The sequence below is a fragment of the Anopheles stephensi genome, chromosome X (assembly GCF_013141755.1).
Source record: "Anopheles stephensi strain Indian chromosome X, UCI_ANSTEP_V1.0, whole genome shotgun sequence".
NCBI lineage: Eukaryota > Metazoa > Arthropoda > Insecta > Diptera > Culicidae > Anopheles > Anopheles stephensi.
The window spans coordinates 12,674,342-12,698,525 of NC_050201.1; the positions used below are offsets into that span (position 1 = coordinate 12,674,342).

At 45.8% G+C, this 24,184-nt stretch overlaps 1 protein-coding gene and 2 long non-coding RNA genes across 8 annotated transcripts; 1 reads left to right on the forward strand and 2 right to left on the reverse strand.

Annotated features, from left to right (window-relative positions):
- Positions 1–4,289: 4,289 nt before the first annotated feature.
- On the reverse strand, positions 4,290–18,836 carry LOC118507805 (beta-1,4-mannosyltransferase egh). Of its 6 annotated transcripts, none has more exons than XM_036046886.1 (4): positions 18,410–18,836; positions 16,852–17,086; positions 8,631–9,940; positions 4,886–8,563 (listed from the first exon to the last, which is right to left on the reverse strand). In XM_036046886.1, exons 3-4 carry the CDS (start codon positions 9,432–9,434, stop codon positions 7,991–7,993), a joined length of 1,377 nt encoding a protein of 458 aa, XP_035902779.1. In that variant the 5' UTR covers positions 9,435–9,940; positions 16,852–17,086; positions 18,410–18,836; the 3' UTR covers positions 4,886–7,990. The 6 variants fall into 6 exon arrangements, with proteins under 6 accessions (XP_035902788.1, XP_035902808.1, XP_035902797.1 ...); XM_036046877.1 differs by having other exon boundaries at positions 16,832–17,086; XM_036046895.1 differs by lacking the exons at positions 16,852–17,086; positions 18,410–18,836 and adding an exon at positions 17,451–17,974 and having other exon boundaries at positions 4,290–8,563.
- On the forward strand, positions 12,609–13,838 carry LOC118508207. Its single transcript, XR_004905756.1, has 2 exons — positions 12,609–13,282; positions 13,361–13,838. It is a non-coding gene; the product is annotated as an uncharacterized LOC118508207 (long non-coding RNA).
- Positions 18,837–21,847: 3,011 nt separating the features above from the next.
- Positions 21,848–24,121, reverse strand: LOC118508229. The gene is made up of 6 exons (XR_004905769.1): positions 23,919–24,121; positions 23,369–23,618; positions 22,898–23,273; positions 22,634–22,690; positions 22,363–22,412; positions 21,848–22,132 (listed from the first exon to the last, which is right to left on the reverse strand). It is a non-coding gene; the product is annotated as an uncharacterized LOC118508229 (long non-coding RNA).
- Positions 24,122–24,184: the final 63 nt, after the last annotated feature.

The following is a 24,184-nucleotide window of genomic DNA, read 5'->3' on the forward strand; positions in this document are numbered from 1 at the left end:
ACGTTGCATAAACATTTTTGAAATGATTATGGTGGGCCCCAGTAGCCCGAGTGGATCGAAGATCTTCGCGATGAATGATAATGCTTGGCGCTTGGTTAACGACATTGGTGGAGGTGGTAAATCTACTTGAAACCGAAATGCGTCGTTTCTTGGCTCCCAAACCAAGCCTAATGTTGAGACGGAGTGATCTTCTAGCTCGTGAACGGATTGTATTGCTATATTTTCTGCAGGAATGCCTTCTAATGCTTCTGGACAGTTTGATACCCATTTTCTAAGCACCATTCCTGCTGAATTCAGCATTGCAGTTATCTGAGTTATCTTTTTTACCACATCTGCGATATTGCTTGCTCCAGATAGAAGATCATCGACATAGAAATCGTGCAGAACAGGATCGACCGCATCAGGAAAGCTCTGCTGATGATCACGTGCAATTTGTTGAAGTGTTCTGGTGGCTAAAAAGGGTGCTGATGCTGTACCATACGTTACTGTAGCCAGTTCATAAGTAGAGATTGGGTCTGTGGTGGATTTTCTGTATCGTATGCGTAGCAAACTTCGATCTTCGGGGTGATGTAGTATTTGGCGATACATTTTTTCGATATCAGCGGCTATAGCTATGGCATGTGTACGGAATCTCAGGATGATGGAAAACAGATCTTCTTGGACAATCGGGCCTACTAGTAATGTGTCATTGAGGGAGTAGCCGGACGAGGTCTTGCATGATGCATCAAACACTACCCTAACCTTGGTAGTGGTACTGGAATCTTTGACGACAGCGTGGTGCGGTATGTAACAATGTTCGATTGTATCATCTACAGGCTCGGGAAGCTTCTTCATGTGACCGAGGTTTTCGTATGCTTCCATGAATGCACTGTAAGCTTTCGCCATTTCAGGATTGGATCTCAATCGACGTTCTACGCTCAGCAAGCGCCGATCCGCAATTTCTCGTGAAGCACCCAGGGTTGCACCGTTAGTAACATTTCGGGGGAGTCTGACCACGTACCTGCCCGAAGGTTCTCGATTTACTGTTGATGTGTAGTATTCCTCACAGTAATTTTCCTGTACTGAGAATGCTGGTCCGTCATCAACAGTTTCTAGCTCCCAAAAACGTTGTATCATGGCTTCGAGTGGTTCTGATACGATGGCGGCACTCAATAACGCAGTCTTATTGGATGGTGTTTTCTTGTGCGTTGCATTTCCGGCAACCACCCAGCCAAACGGTGTTTCCATAAGCCATGGTTTGCCTGGACCAAGTGCTCGTTTGCGGCCTGTATGCAGTTCCCAGAAGGCCTCCCCACCAATTACCACATCGATCTGGCTTGGAGTGTGGTAATTTGGATCAGCCAGTGTAACGTCAGGAACCTGCCATGAAGAAACATCAATTGGAGCCGAAGGAATGTCTGATGTGGGTGCCCTTAAAATAAAGAATTCCATTTTAGTGCTGAATTCTTGATTTTGAGATTCAATAGTAGCCACGATAGAGTTTTTAACTTGCTGTACTGCTTGCCCAATGCCAGTGATGACGATGTTGACCCTTTTCTGCGGCGTTTGCAGACGTTTAGCCAATGACTCCGTGATGAAGTTTGAAGTAGATCCGGAGTCTAGCAGCGCTCGTGCTTTGATTTGCTGGCCATGGTCGTCTACAATGGTGATTATGGCGGTTTCTAGTAATACCATGTCGCCTTCCTGGACCTCATCTGATTGTGCTGACATGCTGATTTTTGCCGGAAAATTCGGTTGACCGAAAGGTGTGGTTGTTGGTGCTGGTGATGTAATATGCAGCAGTGTATGGTGACGCGCGTTGCAAAACCGACACGAATATTTTGAATTGCACTCAGGAACCTGATGATCCATTGACAGGCAGTTGAAACACAACTGCAGCTTTGCCACGATGTCCCGACGATCCTTCACCGACTTTCTATCGAATGCTGGGCACGTGCGCAGTGGGTGTCGGTCCGAGCAACCCAATGAACACGATGTTGGTTTCACTGCGACTGTCTTCTCACGCCCTGTGGTCACAGCATAGGATTGCGAACGACGATGTGATGGGGATGATGTAGTTCCTTTGACCACGGCACTCGACTTGTGTTTCACCCCGGCCACCGTGATCGCAACCAGCTCCTTGCTCCTTTCCAGGTTGAGTGTTGATCGTAGAATGCGAACTCTGTCCTGTAAAAAACTGATTAGTTCCGAATACTTATCTTGAGGCGACGTTGACGAGTGTCGTTCCCAAGCCCATAGTGATTCGGAGTCCAGTTTTAAGAACAAGATGTTTATCAGCGGCACGTCCCAAGAATCCACGGGTTGATCCAGTTTCCGAAGTCCATTCACGTTTCTCGTGAATTCGTCCACGAGTGAGGCCAGGTCATCCACGTTGGTTCCGTCCACCGATGGAAGGAAATGTAGTCTCCGGTAGTACTCGCGACACAACATGCGTTTGTTGTCGTATCGTTTCAGAAGCATCTTCCACGTTACGGCATAGTTGTCAGCCGTCAACGATGTGTGCTCGAACGGCCGAGCAGCATCACCTTTCAAGGTACCGAGCAAGTACTGCAGCTTCATGATCGGTGGGATTTCGGGCGAAGAATCGATCATAGCAACAAATCGATCTCTGAAAGTCAACCACTTTGTATCATCACCGTCGAAAGTCGGTAGCTCGACTTTGGGAAGACGAATGTTCACTGTGCTTGAGCTGTTTAGAGCTGCGGTGCTCGAAAGCAGCAATGAATTGTTCACTGTATGGTTCTCCATTGGTTTATGTTTGAGGAAGAAACCACGCAACTTTCTATAACGTTCGTCCATATCACACCTATCGTTGATGCACGCTTCAATAGTATCTTCTTTGTCATCTAGTTCCTCTAGTTTCCCGATCGCGTTTATGAAACTATTATGATGTGAGTCCAACTGTTCTAGGCATGTGGACAACTCATCGACTTGATTTTCATCGTACCTCGACATAAAATCCTCTAATCGCGCAATATATGCTTCGGATTGCCTTTTCTTCAACAGCACATTTTTAATTTTTTTATCCATAGTGAAATATGAAATATTTCGCACTCGATACGCACTGAAAGCTTTGTTGTATGCAAAATTGTACGCAAGTCCAAGTACGCGATTCACTTAGCACGGTTGCAGTAGTAACAACACCTTTACTTTACAAGATGGTGGTGAGATGACGCTATGAAATAGGCGCGCGATGGTGATGAGGTTGTCGACCGAAGCTTGGATAAAGCGACGCTTCCACTAACACAATTATCGAAATATAAAGCGGATGAGAAGGACGATTGTTCACGGAAGTCTGGGTTGACGGAACGCGGTTCACTTTCACACGCGAGCACGGATGACACAAAAACACACTAGTAATCGGCTGGCAGGAAGGTCCGTGATAATGATTGTTCACAATATTGTTCTATCACTGAGCACAGCACTAACGATGTACGAAAGTTACACTCACACGCATATACATACATGCACACTCCGTGGGAATGTTTCGATCTCTTGATGCAGAGTGACCACACACGGATGTTGAAACGAACAGACGCGATGATTCGAAAGGAATTCACGATGGATGGGTATCGTGAATTTTACAGTAGAGTAGGATACTCAATGTTCGTGCCCTTGATAGCGGGGCGATGATTGTACTACACCGTAAGCCTAGTACAACCGGAACTGGCTTGCACAAAACTGGATGAGAATTGGTAACACGTAGTGCCCTAATTCACTATTGTACAAGGATACAAGTCACGACACACGATCCGGTTCGAAGGACCAAAATGTAGAGAATTTACTGGATGTGATATCGTGATTGTAGAGCGATAGATGTAACACGTCTGGTTTCTTTGCGAGTGTGAATTCAAATGTCCTTTATTCTTATGCATTAATTAGAGTTCATTTACAAATTCATCATGGTTCATTTCTACCCTATAAACATTTTCGTAATTCGAACACCGTGTATGTGCACCGGATTCTACAAACACGCCCCCCCCCCCCTCCCCACATTCACAAGTGTTCGTTCTACATTTTGCTTTAGAATTTACGCAAATTCATACTGTCTCATTGCTGCATCCTGCAAACAAACAGCCAAATCCCAACAGCGCGAACGTCCGGTTCGGTTCGATTTACGTCCGCACGTGCTTCCTGCGCACAAACAGAAAACGAAACGAAAAATAAACCCGCGGAAAAGTTTAACCGAACCGGCACCGGCACGCGTCTGTCGCCCAAAAACCCACCAGAGAGAAAGGCGTGCAACCTCTCAGCCTGGATCGGGCTGAACACATTTTGTTTTGTTGTTGTTTTTTTTTTTGTTTTACTGCATTTTGTTTCTACATTTTTGTTTCGTATTCTTCTGCCCTATATGCTTGTGTCCCGCGTTTTTCCGCTTATCGCTATTAATGTTTGCCGAACATTTTCCCCGTTTTTTTTTCTTGCTTGTAGTTTGTGATGCTCGTTTGTATTCGTTCTTGCGCTTCCGAATTCTAGTAGCGTACTATCCTCATTAGGAGGTGTGAGGGATGAAATGCAAAATGACAAAACGGAAAACAAGGTCTTTCGCATTTTTTTAATATCGTTCTGTTCATTCGTTTGACTGACTGGCTGGCTAACTGACGGCGCGACTCTAATAAATAGGCGTGCCTCTTGTGAGCTCGATAAAGGGGTTGTTGTGATGTGTGTGTGTGTTAAGTATGGAAACGAACCTTAATGTTTTATGCTATACGCAGAAGCAACCTTCGCACTTTGAAACAAAACAAAAAACAGCATACATATGCAACTAAATCTAAGGAGCTTTCCTTGCAGGAATCGGTACTAAGCTATTCACTCTTTGCAACGACACACTTCGAAAACCTCATCCGGGTAGTGGATACTGAATGTGGTTTTAAATTAAGATGGATCTTCCTACGCTACAGTTCTATGTCCCGAGCACGTCTCTAATGATGGTGTGGTCGTTCAAGCTAAAGGTAACAAATGACGTTTAAGCCAATGGAGGCGGAGGAACAGAAAGGGCTTTGCGTGTGTGTGTGTGTTTTAGCGATAGCAATGGAGGACCGCTTTTCTATTTTTGACCGCCTCCATTTTTACCGCTTAGCGAGCATAATCTCTGGTACAGAAGGGTCCTTGTACGGTAACGGTCTCATTACATGCAGCTAGCCATCTTGATCCGTATCACCGAAGGCTTCTTAATCTCTCTCTCTTTCTCCTCACAGGTCGGAAACAACACCACAAGGGGGGAAAAAAATAACAATAAAGAGCATTACCACCCTTAAAATAAAAACCTCCTCCCTATACTCATTGATATACATTGGATAATCATTACACTCCTCCATGTTCGCTTCACCAATACAACCGTGCACTGTTATGATGTCTTACGCGTAGCGATACTTAAATAAAATATACATCATTGCTTTAAACCTTCACTAAATAATACAAAAAGAGCAACTTATACGCACACACACACACACGTGTACCCCGGCTATTAAGCGTTTGAATATATACTGGCATAAACACAGCAGGAATAACCCATCCTCCCTTTTTTGTAAGATATATTACATACTTGATTTAATACATCTTTCTTGCTTTGCATCGCTCGTAAAGGTGTGTGTGTGTGTGCTCTTCTGTCTTTACTAATTACCAGAGGCAGTGGTAATAACTAATATCCGGCTCAAACCTGTGGGTGGTTTCCTTCGGGAACTCGGTTGCGCTGCGCTGTCGCGAACCGAGAGATTCTGTTTACAAAATTTTTACAAAAAACAAATCTTGTGAAATGCGCGTGAAACACAATAAAACATACGGTGAGGTGAGAGAAGAGCATTGGTTTGTTTTTGTTTGGGCTAGCTCGTTTACTTGATTGCTTTTGTAAAGTTGTTGAATTGTTTTATATTTAATAGAGCTTAAAATGGTGAGGCCATACAGTATTACTAGGAGGTGTCAGTGGTGACAGTAGCGTGTGGTGTCTGAGGCCCCGGTGTACATGACAGGTCCTTCAAGGTAGCCAGCAAATATGGCTGGTCCCCATATCTCCCAAGCTGCGTAGTGCCAGCTGTTGTGTTCTAAACTTTCTGGACACGCTTCAAGGTCCTGAGTGGGCTGAATTAAAACCCTCCCTAAAGCTGATATGCACCACCAGCTATTTCGTATGATTTTTTTGCAACGGACTTGGGTTTGCTTAGTTGGTATTTGCTCCGGATTTGCTCTCTCATAATTATTGAAAAATCATAATGGCTAACTGTGTGTTTTTTTTATACATAGTTAAGATGCGTTCGGGGGTGTTTGTTTATCTTTTCTTAGAGTTACACAATAGAGTCGCTTTGGGTGGTAGTTTGAAACATACAGAATGAGCACGATTAGTTTATATAAAAAAAACATATAAGAATAATTTAACACGATTTTTCTTCTTTTTTTTAGTACATCTAAATCGCAAATAATGTTTTCGTTTTTGGTGTGTGGGTGTGTGTGTGAACTTTCCAAAAGGCTTGAGCCTGAGTCTCTTGCTTTTTTTTTCTTCCTTGAGGCGCGTCCTTCACAATCTCGCGTTTTGCCCGTTTCTGTTCTTTAACTTCTACTAAAAACTAAAACCATGCCAGCTGCGACACGAAACGCGTGTATCGTTCCATGCATCCATACAACTCCTTAACACAGTAAATAATTAATTGCGCGAAACAAACAAAAAAAAAACGGTATAAGAATCGTTACAGCCCTACTGCCGGTCACCATTCAAAATTTATTCCACTAGCTTTTCCAAGGCGAGGAAAATCCTTTCAGCGGCTTACGCACACACACACACACGCGATTGGTGTGTATGGTGCTGTGAAGCTGTTGGAATTCCTGTCCAGTTGGCGACTCAAAATAAATAGACTAGATGTAAGTAGAGCACAATCGTCACTAAATCGAACCAACTATACAGCTCCTCTGTACACAGCTGCCCCGGACGTGAAGCCCCGAGCAAACAGAAAAGCATGTGAGCACGTGTGTATCTAAATTTTCGCTTAATATCATTCAAAGCAGCTTGTGTTCCTTTCGTGGGGGCGACGGAAAAAAAAACTGAAACAGAACAGACGAGGTAGTCGAGCATGAGCATGATGCGAAATGATGTTTCCAGTACCGGTTTGGTGCTTATGGATTTTGTCTGTAATTTTTAACCACTCCAAGCCAAGGTTTTCTTCCCAGGGCGTGAAGTTTCGCAGTACGAGCCTTAATCTAGCAGGCGGAGCAACTGTCCGCCCGATATGCAACACGTGTTTTGTTTGCTAATTGAATAAACCTCTCCGAGAAAGTGAGAAGCTTCTTACTCGCCCTTATTACTAAGTATTGTTCGCTACGATCGTTACTTAGCCTGCATCCTTCTATGGTCTAATGGTTTACCTCCATCTTCTTTTCCAAACGATGTTGCGCGATGGCAAGGATCGTTCCGAAGCGTGCTGCTCTTAATGAGGAGGATGGTTCCGCAATGTCTGTAACTCTGTAATACCGAATTCAAATTGCTTCTCTTCTCTGACCCCCTCTCTCTGATCTGGTGGCCGGGTTTTTGGTAGGTCATTATTTTCCCTTTCTAACTCCCCGCTTGACCCTACTAAGGTTGAAATGTGACTGAGTTGGTGGTGTGTTTGTGAACCTCTCAACTCTCGAAAGGCCGTGGTCGTGATGTTGTTACCGATGCGTTCGTGGTACACCTATACACTATCGCGTATTTCTTAAACCAATTATGAGAGCTAGAGCTCCGCCACAAAAAGGCAACGAACAACAAAAAAGGGGCCCGTACATTTGCTACACGGGGTCTGTAAAGAGTGGGGCCCAGAAAACGGAAATCGGTGTTGACAGAGGTGTTAGAGTTGTGAAACGAAAAGAAAACGAAAGCATCGCTGTGACGCTTACCGGTACACGGGTGTACAGTAAAGAGAAGGTGTCTTAAAAGCTACGCGTACAATCTAATAACCACCGCGCAGGTGTGTCCGAGATCCGAGACAAACTGTGTGCTCGCGTTTTTTTTCCTCTGCTTCTTCTAAACAGTGACGAGCGCCCGCACATCCTTCTGCACCACGTAGAACTTGTTCTTCTTCCCGACCAGGCCCCATATTACCGCCACATTCTCGATCACGACGTTGATCGGGATGGTGCATAGGGCGCCGAGCACGCACGCCAAAAACTTCACCAGCCCGAACCGGTACAGCGAGAACGATTTGATCACACCGAACACGTACATGTAGATGTTAAACCCGGCAATGAACGCGCACACAAAGTCGATCAGGTTCGGGCAGGGGATGGGATAGAGCGCGGCAAAGATCATGTTCGACGTGGACAGTGGCATCGTGATCCACGAGCAGAGACTGATGCCGAGCAGTATCTTGTTCCGGATCGGTATCGAACCGGACCGCACCACGAGCAGGATGCCCTGGAGCCACCGTTTACGCTGCTGCAGGAAGTCGGTCAACGTGAACGGTGACTTTTCGTACATCTCGCCCTCGATGAAGTTGAACGTGTAGCCCTGGGCGTAGGCGCGCATCGCAAAGAAGCAATCTTCCGCCACCGAACCATCGATGCCGTTATCGAACGAGACCGCCTTTTCTGCGTGGACCTACAATAATTGCAACGTTAGTTATCTCGCCATCCGTGCCGGGAGGGGTGCACTCGACCATTCTTACCTGCGTTACCACGTAGCTACCCTTCCAGCTGAAGTACGGTTTGTGGAACATCTTGAACTGCAACCGCAGCTTGCCCATATCGTCCGACACGCGGAAGCTGTCCGCCAGCGTCGTCAACCAGTTCACCACGTTCTCGTTCGCGTACGTTATCAACCCCTGTCCGAACGGGTGCTTCCCGTCCAGCACAAAGTTAATAATGCCCCGCACGCTGTTCTCCGTTAGAAGCGTTTCCTCGTCGAGATGCACCACCCAATCGGTGTTGTTCAGCACGTTAACCGTTTCCTCCAGACAGTACTGTAGCGCGCGCGCCTTAAACATTGCGCCCGTCTTCGTTTTGTACTCCTTCGGCACCACGATTTCGCGCGTCCGCCGATGCTTCGGCAGCCCGATCGGTTTATCCGTCACGACCTCGATCAAAAAGTTCTCCAGCCCCGTATCGAGACAGGTGTTCATGTTGCGCAGCACGTTCGTCTTTACCAGCTCCGCATAGTCGCCGCGCGTCACGATCCGTATGCAGATGAACGGGGCGAGCAGCGGCGAACCCTTCAGGATCACCTTCTCCGGGAACGCATTGTAGATGACGAGCCCGAAAAAGTTAAACAGTACCTGCGGCAGCGTCAGGAAGGTGAGCAGCCGCAGCATGTACAGGACGATCGTTACCAGCGTGCCATACTCGGCCCACGGGTCGATCACGACGAACGAGCTTTCCTTCACCTTGATGCCACCGCAGAAGATTTCGAACGCGAACAGCAACCCGAACAGTAGCGCACAGTGCAGGACGTGCTTGGAGGTGGAATTTAGCATCGCTCCGTTCGTGGATGTTCGCGGCGTTACGCGGATGGGGTGATGGGAGATGGTTAGTGTAGTGGATACAGACAGACACGCACCAACGGCTATACGGGCGTGTCGTTGGTATTGTGGGCGGGAAGGTGGGGAGTGTGGTTTGTCACACACACACACACACTCTCTCACACGCTGGCACTCAACTGCTATTAGTGGTGACGGATTGTTACACCAAAGCGGACAGCTCTGTTACTGGCAGTGATGACACTCTTGGCTGTTGTTTTCCTACGGCGTATCTACGCAAAGTCGATATGTCGGAATCCTTCGCCGATGTGCGTTGGACATCAAGCAAGCAGGACACGTTTCGTTACGTTCGGTGCGGTTGCATCGTTTGCGGGTCGCGTAGAAGCAAACACGCCGATTGAGGGTTGAGAAGGTTGCTGACAGCTTTTACTGACGTAACCCCGTACCTTTTGCTTCGAGGTATACCGGCCAGAGAAGATGTTGAGGAAGGTGTGATGCTATACCTGGAAAGGATAAAATATAAAACAAATATTAATATGTTTGCTACAGGGATAGCAATAGCGATTAATGACAAGATATGCCAATGCTTAGATTCATCAGTTTTAGAAGTCCTTAAACGACATCTCCAATCAAATCGAGATGGATATTGCAAGGACATTCTACTCCTTCCCTGTAACCTGTAACAAGTGTCTCTCCCATAACGCAGAGTTTAAAGAAGATTCCCTGTACATCAATTCGCACGTCAGTACGTCATTGGCCGCCTCCAGAGTCCTAACGCACCGACAATATCTCTATCGCAAAAAAAGCTCTCACACACCATGAAAACGTCGCCGGATAACATGAAGACAGCAAAATGCTGCATTAGATAAGATAATTCATTCCTCGCAAAGCTGCGCTACTACTGCGAAAGAGGGCATCCGCCAACCCTGGGGTGCGAATATAACCCGGTACAACGGACAAACAGTAAATATAACATTGTGTAATCGATACCGCAATGATGATCAACACGGAAGCAGCTAATGACTAGTTGTCCGGCTGGCAGATGGAAGTGACAGCAATGCAAGAAAAATGACTATATGTCCTATACGGCGCAAAGGACCAACAGGCAACACATGACGAGCGCATCTGAGCGTGGAGGACGCGAGTGCCCCTGCACCGCGAGTCTTGGTCTGGGCGTGGAGCAAAAGTTCATCTTTGGACTCTCGTGTGCACGTAATACCGGGCGGTGGGATGGCTCTCATTTTTAACTCTGCTAAACTTTTGCACCCAGCTGAGAGAGAGAGAGACGGAGATCCAGACAGACAGTTGGAGGATGAACCGTGATGGCATGTGACACTCATCTGCGGTTGGAACTCGATTAAATATTTATTATTGTTTTTGCTAGGGAGACACCACCACACGCATTATCGGTTATGCAATCGTAAATACAAGCAAGTGACGGTGCCTTGTAGGGTTGCGGGGTTGCCACCTTACCGGTGCTAAGATTAATAAAAAGAAGGTTGGCTACGTAGGATAAGGTTATCACACGTCTTCGTGATTCGCCTTCGGGGAGAGGGACCAGCGATAACACTCCTCTGCTCGAGGGATCTTCCAGTACAGGTGTGTATATCAGGATGGCATCTTCACTTTCGATTATCAAACTACATCTGTAACAGAAAAAAAGCCTTAAAACACCTCTTAAAGGGTACCTTAGAGGCTCTCACTCTGAACACTGAAGGCTCTCTTGGATCTGATAGGGATTAGAACTCAGATCGGGCGTGTTGTGCCGCCGTGAGTACCCAACAATACTGTGGATACCAACCTGTACCGATGGCTTTAACTGCGTATAGAAAACCCCATTCCCGATGATTAACCCTTATCAATTATACTCCTCTTTTCTCGTCTCGGTAGGTAAGACGATGTAGCAATCATGCCACAGAAATAGCTATTAATTAACAACATTCGTGTTCACTGCTCGCACCTCTATTCGTTTCCAAACCCTCTGTTTCCCCCAGTGCTGTACGTAAAATTATTTCGCCCTTGACTGGATGACACCGGCACATTATGCCGTCATGCCCCCCCCCCCCCCTGGGGTGTCTGTTAGACAATCAACACACTTAGACTTTGTACATCAGGCACGTAGTAGTAGAAGAAGAAAAAAAAACTACATCAACACCTAACAAAATGCGGGACACCACCTTCACGATCTCGAACGCAAACAACAAGGACTACACATCCACTTAATCATCCGACAACCTACTAAGGCACTGCCTCTCGGACGTGAGCTAGAGAGTGATGATCTTCAAGAGGGTGGACAACTAATCCCTTTACCTAATTCTTCCCGTTACCACCCAGGGTAGGTGCACGTAACATCAAACACCGTCTTATCAGATCGTGCTGCTGCTGCTGCTGCTGCTACCTCTACCAAGCGGAACCTGTCGGAACATTCTTGCCGGTAGAATTGAACATCAACAACACTGCCGTATTCACAACAAGCCCGTACCCAACTGAAGTACGCTTCGCACCTTACTGTCACACAGAGTGTACCATCTGTGTGCCTTGGTACAGTGCCAGTGTGGACCTAACGCGGGAGGATGGTTGCAGATAAGCCTCTCCAGTTGCCGATAAGTACCGATGATCATCCGGGCATATATTGGGTGGTTTGTATTGACGCAAAGCTAGCCGAGGCTAGGCAGAGCGTTTCGGTTATGGTGGACAGATGATAAATTTGGAAGTGATACCGCATACAATGGCTGCTGATCGGAGTTATTATACAGCTTGGCCGGGTTATAGAATGCGCTGTCTGATAAAGCGAGAGTCATGCGGGAAGGCTATAATGGGTGATGTCATGGCACTAGCACATGGTTCGACCCCAACAATCAAAACCCTGGTTGTAATCTCTTAACATTACAGTGTTGTTTTTCTTTTTTTGTTTTTGTTGGATGCATGACTCGACTAGTCATGAGCTGTAATTATTTCACTAGTCACACTATCTCTTACTCCAGTATTCGATCATCACTTCAGTTTAAATGTCCTCAGACGAGTTTGAAGTCACCGCAAAAAAAGAGTTCCTCCTAATACCTCCAAAATTCTTGTCCAACTTTTAAAGCAATTCTTGTATTAAGGTTCGTTGGCTGCACTAGCCTTGAAACAAATGTAAAAAAAATCTCTTCTTTAATAAACATCTCGTAGACCTAATCATTTTAAATGGCAAGAATATCTCCAGGAGGCTTCAAACGAACGAGCTGCTAGAGGGGGTCTGGGTACAAGGATTATCAAGCTTGGAAGTATGCCGCTTTGATAGGAGCAATCAGCATTGATTGAAAACCCCGACGCGTTTAACAAAAAAAAAAAACCTAATTACTCATCGTGCTCGTCTGCATAAAAAAGTGACTCATCTGCCACTGCCTGATACTACAGCATCAAGCTGCCCGGCACGATGTAACGCTCGCACGCTTCCGGACATTTGTTATCAGCAGTTATATTGCTTCATTCGCTGCTTTGGCGCACTGGCCACGACAATCTAATCATCGGAAAAAGGGCCGTACCCGTACTTTACAATTACATCTGACACCAGAGCTTTTGAGTCACCGGTGATAGCGTTTCCCCGATGTGGATACCGCTTTCATGACTCGCGTCGCGTCTTGTGACCTGAGCACTGTTTTTTTTTTTCGAAATCGTGATTAATCATACCCTTTCCACTATCGTTGATAGCACTGTGCAACGAAAGGGAGAGAAAGCGCTATAGGTGGGGTGTTGGAATCGGTTGAACTGTAGCTCCAAGTGTAGCATGCCCTACACCGTACCGTATACCTAAGTGCACGTACGCTCGGCTGTGCGTAGGCACAATAAATCGATTTCCTACGGTAAGGGCAGAAATTTAACCCTCAATGATGTGCACTGTATCAATCGCGCAATCAAAACCCCCCCGTTACTCGTTCAAGGGACCAATCGGAATTGATTGTCGACTCACAAACACACAATCGACCATCAACCGGGACCGAAACCTAGATGGGCAGTAAGGCAAAAGAGATTCACCCATTCTATCAACCCGCTTATCGAGAATGGCTATCAGCATTCCTGCATACACAGACCTCTCCTCTGCGGTCCACGTGCTTTATAGGGCGGGATCGTCGTCTCTGGCCTTATCGCATCTCAAACTCTTTTTTTTTATGGGCACCTTATAAACGCTCGCACCCAGGGAAACAGCCGGCTGCGTGCTGTTCACGATCTCAACGCTTCTGGCACATGACATTTCCACATCCATTCACGCGGGCGTGCAACATCAGTATGTGATTACCAGTAAGAAGCGGCTGTTTTTTTCCCCTCTTGCGCCCGAAATTAACATTGAGCCGTTAGCAACATGTAGCAGCTGATAGTGTCCAAACAGCCTCATATGAGGCATCTCGGTTAGCCCTAAAACAAATAATAAAAAAAGAAGCATTTTTCCGGCGACTACAAATCAGAGTTAGAGAGACATATAAATGGCAAACGGGTTTAACACAAGTGCAAACATACGTAATGCTAGCGCATACATTGTGCCGCAGAGCTAATTAATACGTTAATTATAACCGCTTCCAGTAACAACACTTCCCACGCATTGCCACCGATTGCTTTGACCTTGTGGAAGCGAGTTGTAGCCGGTTAATACTAATACACACATCCGCAAACCGTACATGATGCAGGTTTAAGTGCATTTTTTTGCACCCTAAAGGTGGGGGTTTGAAACACTGAGTGTTTAAAATTCCATCACTTCCGAAACTCTTCATCCTCCCTTATCGTCTGTCTGAGCGTGGATAGGCATCTAGTAAAACCCGTCGTACCTGTCAATCATGGGACTAGGTCCCGGCCAGTGCTCAACAGTGCCAGAGTCAGTTACTGTGGCATTCAAATTCTCGATTATCATCATCACGTTGGGTAGGCGTGTGGCGAACATCAAGTTTACTATCATCCACACTCTCTTCATTGTAGCAAATGTTTGCTTACACTGCAACTGGGTTAACGCTGTGGTGGGAAGCTCGCAGCAGCTTTTCGAGTGGACTTTAAATAGAAAATAGTTCCGTTCGCCGGATCGAACCGGTGTGCAGGGTTTTCGAGGAAGTGTTCGGTGCATTCGCGGACGAAGGGTTATTGTTTCCTGAGAAACATATCGGGAGCACCGTGACTAACGTTGTCTAAACATATGGATGTGAGGCGTAGATGGTCCTCGGCGAATTGCTGGACTGAGGCTTCTCCGTGTTGGTCACGGGAATCATTGGACAGTGTATTCCGGTAGAGATCCTTACTGGAAAAGCACTTTGACTTTGATTTGAGCGACGAGCTACCCGGAGTTTAGTTATATCCACTAACGATCGATTGGGCACACATGGCGGGACCGGGATCCAAATCTCATCTGGATCGTTCTCCAATAGGCTGACTATCGAACTATGCGGTATCAATAAGTCTAGTAAGATAGTAATAGCAGGCATGACCTAAAGAGGTCGTTAGGTCAAGAAAGAAGAAGGCTAGCCATCGAGTGATTCAGACGATAACGATCTTCACACGGGACGATGCTTCGTAGTGAGTAATGAGTACAGAACTGCGAGTTATGATTAATTCTAGTAAGCCATTATAGGGGCTGACTGTACAGGTCCTTCAGCCAAGAAAAGATGATGATGAAAAATAAATGATATCCAGGATCTTCGTTACCATATAAAGTTTGGTTTGAGTTCCAGGCTTTCTCATCAGATCCAGAAATTCTCAGTTTATTGCAACTGCTTCTGGTGTGTTTTACGATCCTCCTAGAATGTCAGTTAACCAGGGATCAGCAAAAAGCCCCAAGAAATCCTAATTATTTACTTGGCGATATGGTTTGAAGCGTTTAACAAATATCCAACTGCAGCTAAAGGACTATTTTGGCCATAAATAGTTACTCCAAATCAACTTAGTGAGAGTGGTGGTGGTTTTTATCAAAGCATGATAGGTAACAAATCCCATCCGGACCGTTCCTCCTTACGCAGAACCGCACTATCTAGCTAGGGGTGTTTAGATACAGGAAGTCATAAATGTCAGCACCTTCCGAGGCTGTAGCGACGAGGTGGAACTTTATGAGCTGCAGTATAAGAGAGTCGCTAAGGTCCGTTGGCAGAGGATTTACTCGGTGTCACAGCAGGACCCAGCATCGAATCCTGTCCAGACCAGCTCTTCTCAGGATCAAGATGTCAGAAATGACAGTCCAAGACCTTTCGAGGTTGTACAGCCAAAGAGGCAAAATAGCGTGAAGAAAAACAGTATTGAGTTCAAAGTCGTTACGTGTGGATGGTAATGTGTACCGCACAATTGACTCACCACCAGCAGCAACGGTGATGACGAAAATTTGTGACATGGCGATAAAAAAAAAAAAACAATTGTCGCTATGCCAGCTGGCAATAAAGCCGAGGTCTGTTTTTACAACTTCTAGCACTAGCAACACCGTTCCTTACCGGGGTGCTCGTGACGCAATAGAATTTTTTGTTGTACAGTTGACACATTAACGGTAAAGTGCAAAGTACAACTGCTTAAAAACACCAATAAAAACAAATGACATTAGGTGTAATTATTTTACAACGGAAACCCACACACACGCACACTGCGACTGACACATCTAAACATGATAGCGAAAATGTGCAGATTTCAATGCGCTTTCTCTGCTCGCTACCTCTCTCTCTCTCACTCTCGCTCGCTTTTCTTTTTGCTCATCCCATTCGTTCTGCCGGCGTACCAAATCATCGCGGGAAAACTGTCCGATGCACATGCGCCATTTTCAGCGCGGAAAATCGAACATATAAAAATGGCGTTCGCTTTATGCTCATTCCTCTTCGCGCTGGCTGCTTGTTGTGTGTGCTCGCTCGGCACAATGTAAGGGAGTGCGGTGTTCTTATTGTACCCGAATATTACCGGGAAATGCACACACCAACACTATAGTTTTTCTTCTTTTCTACCCATCGAACTGTTGGAAAATGTCTTAAAATGTTGTAACATTATGTGTTTCTTTTCGTCCTATCACACACACGCACACATACGCATTCCCATACGGGCTAAACAATGAAGTATCTGTTCTGGAGCGCTTGACCTACACGCATAAACCGACGCACCGGACGCACACACAGTTTGGCAACGAACGCAACAGGGCAGTAAACGCACAAAAAATCTCCCACCCATAAACACACATACACGCACACAAACACAGGCACGTACGCAGAGAAACACCACCGCCGTCAGGTTCCACTAACCTAGCTTTTTGTGCGTGTGTGCGTGGTTATTGCTTTTCTTTTTTTTTGTCGTTGTTGCTTCGTGTTACTTTCCACCTCACTTATTATCACAATTAAAATAGCCGAGCGAGAGAGACAGAGAGCCGGGAAATTTGCTTTAGCTGTGCCCGGTTTTTTTTTATTTACCTCGCCTTTTCCGCACGCACCGCTGGTTCACTGGTTCCGACACTGACGTCACACTATGCTGGTTTGTTTGGTTGTAGAAAGACATGCGACACGCGCACACACAGACCCGACAGCACCGAAAGTTTGCTTGATGGTAGTTGATTGTGCTGGTGCTTGTGTTGATGTATGGTGCCCCGGATCCGGTAGAAGCCCGATGCGTGAGCAACCGCGCTCACAATTCCGGTTCTACGGCAGCATCCAGGCTTGCCAAAAAATCTGCAATACCCACGCACACACACACACGCACAGGAATAGAACGCATCTTATATAACCATTTTTTTATGTGTGTCTCCCAGCTCGACGGTACGTGTGCGGCAACTCCCTTATGGGTAAATGTTTTACTTAAGCTCACAGGCAAACTACACCGTACGGGTATAGGGTAGTGGCAATATGTACGGCCAAAGATTCCGACTGTGTTGTAACGTACGCAGAACTACGTACACACACACACTCACAAACGCCAACAGCTTCATCGTCGAACAGAATCGTGCCGACCGAACCGAAACAGGCGTACGGTAGTGATTTGATCTTAATTTCCACCATGAAAGCCTACACGTTTTCACTGATTTTCCTCTCTTACCTTTGCTTCCATTACAACGCGAGTGCCAGTGTGTAACGTTTCCCAACGGCTTGCCGGTTCACTTACAGGGGCACACGCTCAAAACCGACGACCTCCAACGCAGCGTCGTGCATGTAAACACACGCACACACACACACGGCGGCAACGGCCCAAACCCAAAAAAGGGAGAGCACGATGACAAAATCGCTCGCAGCTAATAGAGTGAGCGAGACAGCACCAGCGCACAGATGTCAAAACGAAAGCGCTTATGGAAATGGTGGCGGGACCTAGCCCCGTGATGGAAAGTGACGTTTTTCCTTTTTCGTGGCTAGCTGAGGATGATGAGTGGAAAAATCGGCAACCACACACACACACACGCTTGTACGTGCACACGCGGCAATGTGTGAAAAGAAATTTCGGACAGGGTTAAGAGAAATCAGCGATGCGCTTCCCGTAACATCCGCCCGTAAATTGCCGGATCTATGCGTGTGCCAGTTTTTCGGGGCCCGTTTTTGTTTTTTTTAGTCGTAACACACAATCGTTCACACACTCACATACAAATGCACGGGTAGTGTGTTTTTCCTGGTGGATGGCCGAAAAAACCCCGGCAACACACCAAACGGCATTACAAATGCACTTGTCCGTAATCGCCCGTTTCCCTTTTCTGTTTTTCCTCTTGTTTTTAGGAATTTTTCTCACACAAACACACGTACAGCAAGAGGCCCGAAAACGCACCCACAAGTACAAGGCGCATACAAGGGTGGCCGAGGTAGGCGAGAGCGCGCAGACAAAAGGGGTGGATATAAAGGGCGCGCTGCTCATCTGAAATACCGTGCGGAAGAAAATACCGCAGGCTTGGGCGGAAAGAAAGCGCCAATCTTCATCGATAAGGCAACCAAAAACATCCCCCCCCCCCGAAAACCCACCGGTTGGCATATGCTTTGATTCACACCACTTTTTTGACCCCTTACGATACTTACGATTTTGCTCTTTACAACACTCTTTTGGCGCTGGTATCCGTTGCCACGGGGTGGCGTTTTTTTTCCCGGGGGTGGAAGGAAAAATACTTCTCAGCCCCTCCCGCGCGCGCACACACACACACACACCCTTCTTCCTCACACACACACACACACGTGCCTTTTGCTGGCAACCTGTCCGCAAAACCGTCACCGCCGTCGATGCCGCCGCAGCACACAAAAATGGGTGTCTCACTTTACGTCGGCACTGCCAGAACTTGCCGTCACCGTTACACACCCGTTGGACCGAAGGGGTCCCGTGTTGTGTCGCTGGTCTACGAGCGCCCACCAGGAACCATCACCAATCATCCACACCATCGACGCCGTATGTCCAAGGGCTGACGGGAGGTTACACGGTAACCGTACCTTGCACGAGATGGTGTTACAACGGTCTGAGAGATGGTACGCCAGCCACAGCCACACAATATCAAAAAAACGCCCTTGCGAACACTCACGGCGGTTCGTTTGTCTCGCTCTAGCCCGGCCGGATACGGTTGCACGCCCGACCGAGAAAACAGATCGATGCTCCGATGGTACCCGCGCAGCCACTCACTCTCTGGCTTCGACCTGTGGATGGAAATGTTCATGCATTATCTAGAAATTACAGCAAGTGCATGAACGGCATAACCCTTAGCAGGCGACCGGTAAGGCGAACATGTTCCGGAAGTGCCGAAATTGTCCAGTATGTCCCAAGGCCACCAATATGAGGATCGTTGAGATATTGATTTACTATACAACACCACCAGTTAACGAAGGTTCACATATGTACTGCCGCCACACTGCCGAAGCTTTTTTGATACCGTTGAGCTGTGGCAACAATTTAATTTAATTTAAATTAATTTAATGTAATTTAAAGTAATTACAAAAATAAATGTATGTTAACCGCGTTGTGTTTTGCACTTGATGGAACTAACCAGTTATGTGTTTTAGTGTGGACCTTATAGTATAAACTGTTCAAAAGCCTTCAACATGACAGCAGTGATATCGTCTTCGGCAACCCTCACCCGGCAGTGTTGCCAAGATCAACTCCACATATTCGCTCCCCCACCCCCATCGTGTAACCCCGGTTAGACCTGTCAATAACTTTCGAACGCCGTGCACCAGCGCTAGCTCCCTTTTCTCTCCACATTGTTCAACATATCGCACGTTTCCTCTACAATTGGCACAGCTGAACCCCCCCGCCAAAACGCATCAGCACACGGAGGCAGCAGCAGAATGGACACGGACCAAATAAAAAGAATATCCGACAACTTGCGCATCGCCCGGGATTGCATCAACGTGATGCTGGCGTACGCGGATCGTCGGCAGCATCTTCAACGCTGGATGAAACTGGACAACGAGCTGCACTATTGCATCGTGTACAAACTGCCAATGCGGGTGTTGGAAGCGGTGGTGGAAGATTTCGTACGTATCTGCCGGGTTGAGCTGAGCATTCTGCAGTGGGACAAGGAGTATCATCCAGAACCGGAGAAGCAGGACGAGGCTTAATAAACATGGCTTGCTGATATTGCCCTTAACTGTACACTGTTGTGTGTTCGTTGATATGTTGGCGCAGAATAACTGAAATAAATAACTCCAAATCTCTAGGTACTCCTCCATTTTTGCAAAATTTATCGCATGGCAAGCGTCCTACACCATCTGGACCCCCCGAGACCTGCACCGTGTACGTATTGCTGTCCGTCAGCTTTTCGGTCATTCTAGTCTCACATTTCTAGGGAATCGATTTGCGGCAGACTTTCATCATACTGAACCAGTTCTATCTCGATAGGATGGAGTATTACAACATTTGCATCACCGGGCGGACCGGGGGAACCATCCCGCTGCAGTTATACAGAGTACCGACGAAATGGTTGGGATTTGTGGGTTTTGCTGCCCGGAAACAATATGGGTGCCAATGTATAAACACACACGCTGGAAATGTTAAATCCTGGAGAATGTTATGTGGTAGCAAAACAATTAATATCGTCCGTATTTTTAATAGGAAAATTTATTGATTTCTGGAAACTTCTTGAATTTTCTAGCAACAATCATTTTTTTGCACATTCGTTTAATCCGTGTCCGGCCATCGATCGTTTATGTTCTGCAGTTGTCAGTTGGCTTTTAATTTTTTTTGGTGCAATAATTATTGTCGCTGTAATTGGTTAAAAAACGATGTAATTGAAATAATCACAATTTTACGATACTTTAAATTACTATAGTTTTTTTATATCATTCGAATGTCATCATCACTCAGAAAGTAAAGAGAAACAACGGGTAAACGATTTGAGCGCTGACAGAATTATCCAACAGCCGGAAAATTGAAAATCAAGTTTAGCTGTCAAATAGGATTGGCTGGAAAAATTTGGCAATCGTCTCCAACGCGGGACAAGTGGAAGATCTTAGCAAAAATGGATATCTTGGAAAGGGTGGAAAAATGTTGTAAAACTATCGAGAAGATAACTAATCATATTGTCGAGCTTTCGGAGGTATACGCCGAAGTAAAAGCTCTTGCGCAGATGGCTGAGCAAAACAAAGCGACTAGCTCCACAGCATTTCAGCAGACTGTTGCAGTGCATGAGTCGTCTGCTGGGGCGACATCGTGCGGGGACACTTTTCTTGCTAGAAACTCATCCGATGGAAGTAATGAAAAACGGTCGACCGGTACTGGGTAGCATAAGGTACGGCCTTGGCTGTTTTAATGTTGGTTTCTATTGATAATTGTATGCACAATGTGAGTGGAAAGTTATAAACTTCAATTCGTTTCCATTTCAGCCTCACATCCAGCTGCAGAACGGCAAGGGAATGTAGCTAGTAATCGAAGAATTCAATAAACTGTTTGAAAATAACCTGTAAAACTTATGATCTGCGGCTACACTGGCCATGGAGTGTCGTGAATGCTTTAATCCGATATGTTGGTATAGTATCTGTTTGCCATGCGTGCTGTATCTCGAGGGTTAGTAAGCGTTCATGTGATATGTACTTTTAGCATTGTGAATGAACACAACTTCCCGCCATTCAACCAATTCAGTTTCGGAGAGTGAGTGATAGATTCGAACGTTTGTGGTCCATTCGTAACAGGGCCGCTTTTCCGCAGTGCCGGAAATGCGAAAGAAAGAAGGAGAAGAACGATTGCGCCGTGAGTGCCCCGGGAGCGCGGTTGATGAGTGATATTATAGCCACTCAAAAAAGCGGAACACTCGCACTCATGCTGTGAAAGCATAAAGCTCGCTAAAAAGCACATCGAAAGGAAACGATATCCCGTTGGGGGAAGGTGAGTGCCGGCGACTCCTGCCGGTCATATAAGGCTTCACTTTATTAACAAAAACGATCGCATGAAGCCGCATCAAATCCATGCGCGTGTTTTGCCATTTACTAACGAACAAAGTTGAAGTTAAAAATAGAGAGAATATAAAGAACCAGATATCACGTGTACAACGCCCAAATCATAGGCCATTTTATTAACAAATTTCCATACAAAAGATTTTACACATTAAGTATTAAATGAACCCATTGTTTAGAGGTCACTTCTTCTTGATCGTTGTTTAAAAAGTTTTCACTCCGAGTCCGAGTATAATCCTTGGTGTGATTACATTCTGAGGTCTGTTCAATCCTCAGCAAGGGCCGGGTCAGTCCAAGATCGGAAAAAACGATCGTTCTCTCATGAAGCGTCTAGTCCTTCCACACATTAACTTCCAGATTCACTGTTTGCTGTGAGAAAGAAGAGAAAAGAAAACTGAGTTTTAAAAACCGTTACCAGGCTTATATAACCAAAGACAATAAAACAACAAAATCTTTTAAAACGTATTTGCTGTCAGATTAAAAAAAATGTCAACGTAAAATATTCTTCATGGGGGAATCCGTTGAAGAAATTGTATCATCATACAGCGATAAATGTTTAATCGCAATGTTTTACTCTTAATAATGCAAATAAAACTTACTTTTGTGAAGCTTGCCACCTTCCAAGACGCCTTTAAAACTCGTCATCGAGCTGTTGGAAAAGAATCAGAAACGTACATTAGAATAAAATTCAAACAAAGCATATTGAAAATTATAACAGGAAGCTTTTCCAACACGTTACTGCTGTCAGATTAAATTATGTCAACGTATAAGTTTCTTCACTGGGGAATCCGTTGAAGAAATTTTATCATCGTACAGCAAAACATGTTCGATTTTAATGTATTATCGTTAACAAATATAAACAAAACTTACTGCTGTGAGGCTAGACGCCTTCCTATGAACGATATGTGCCTTCAAAATTGTCGTCAGCTGTTGGAAACAAAATGAAAAACGCTAATTAAAATAAAATTCAACAGATCACTTTCAAAATCATTACGAGATTTTCCAAAAAGTTATTGCTGTCAGAAAAAAATAATGTCAACGTGTAAAATTCTTCATGGGGAAATCCGTTGAAGAAATTTTATCATCATGCAGCAAAACATATTCTGGTTCTGGTTTCTGTCCAATAAAACTTACCGCTTGTGGAGATGGATGGCCTCCAGTGGACAATATGTGCACATAGCCCCCGCTTGGAGGCCCTGTGTAGGCAGAATGAAAGTTGGAGGCCTCTAACACTTCGAATCTGCTGACTGGGTTAGAGTGAGAAGCCAAGCGGACACATTATACGAGTCTTTTTAGGGAGTTTGGGACACAAGCTTCTGCTTAGATCATTTTTACAACGCTTGTTTGCGTTTCCATCACATTGATGATTGGATTGTTGATAGCAGTGTTTCAGGCAGTAATCGGAATGATTGGTGTATGGATTGTAGAATCACTTGCCGGCAGAGGTCCGCATTACAAATCCCTCTCTTCGATTAGCGACCCGATTATGGATGGATTTTTTCATGATGTTCTATGAGAAAAATACATATATAGTTAGTTGGAGCGTTTTTGTTAGTGGGAGCTGGTTGGTTTGACTGCAGCTTGAAAGGCTGGTGGGACACTCACAAAAATCCACGGAACCATCAGAGATTATTCCTGAACAACCAACCTCTTTTAGGAGGGTGTTCGATATGGGAGCCCGAAAGTTGAAAGGACATGTGACATCATAAGCTTCCTTCCCGGTCATACGTTGGTTTACCGACAGAGGTCTCGATTCTCCTTAAGGCAAAGGTTGGCATGTCCAATGTGGTCCATTAGCCATCAACTTTCATTCCTCCTAGGGATCAAGAGCTCTATCCGCCACTGGTGAAGCGCCCTGTAGGATAGATACAAGCAAGCATAAATGATTATGAAATTTAGCTAATGGAACAGTTGGAGTTGCTCTTCATCTTCATTGGCTCTATAACCTCGAGAGGTATCGGGCCAGACAGTTTTGTTTCTCGTTCCTGCGCTTACGGGGAGACGGTCCGGATGAGTTTCTGCCTGGTAAAACCCCCGGACACGCTATCACCATTGGCCACCGGACCGTAGCACGAGGAACATATTCATCCCTTCAGCACGCTTAGCACTGCTCTGATAACAAACACGTTATATTGTTAGTTTAATAGCGAATTACCTTGCCATTGCTTCACACCATCGGTACTGCGTGCTTGTGAAGACAAACATTCTGTATTTTAGCACTATTTGTTGCAATTTTCAAAGAAGTCTTGCCGTGATGGAGGAACTAGGTTATGGCCCGCACGACCGTGCCGAAACAAACGCCTGGCGGAAATGAAAGAGCTGCTGTTGCTTTTTGCTGATTGACAGATCTGCACCAAATGACACACAGCATGTGAAGTGACAGTTGGTACAAACACGACAGTAGAGGCCAGCTTCGGTTTT

Bases quoted from the DNA above. Each gene is read 5' to 3' on its own strand.
- LOC118507805 (XM_036046895.1), bottom strand. From the start codon at position 9,434: ATGCTAAATTCCACCTCCAAGCACGTCCTGCACTGTGCGCTACTGTTC. The intron at 8,564-8,630 runs GTAAGAATGGTC...CAATTATTGTAG, and splicing joins GTAGCTACGTGGTAACGCAG to GTCCACGCAGAAAAGGCGGT.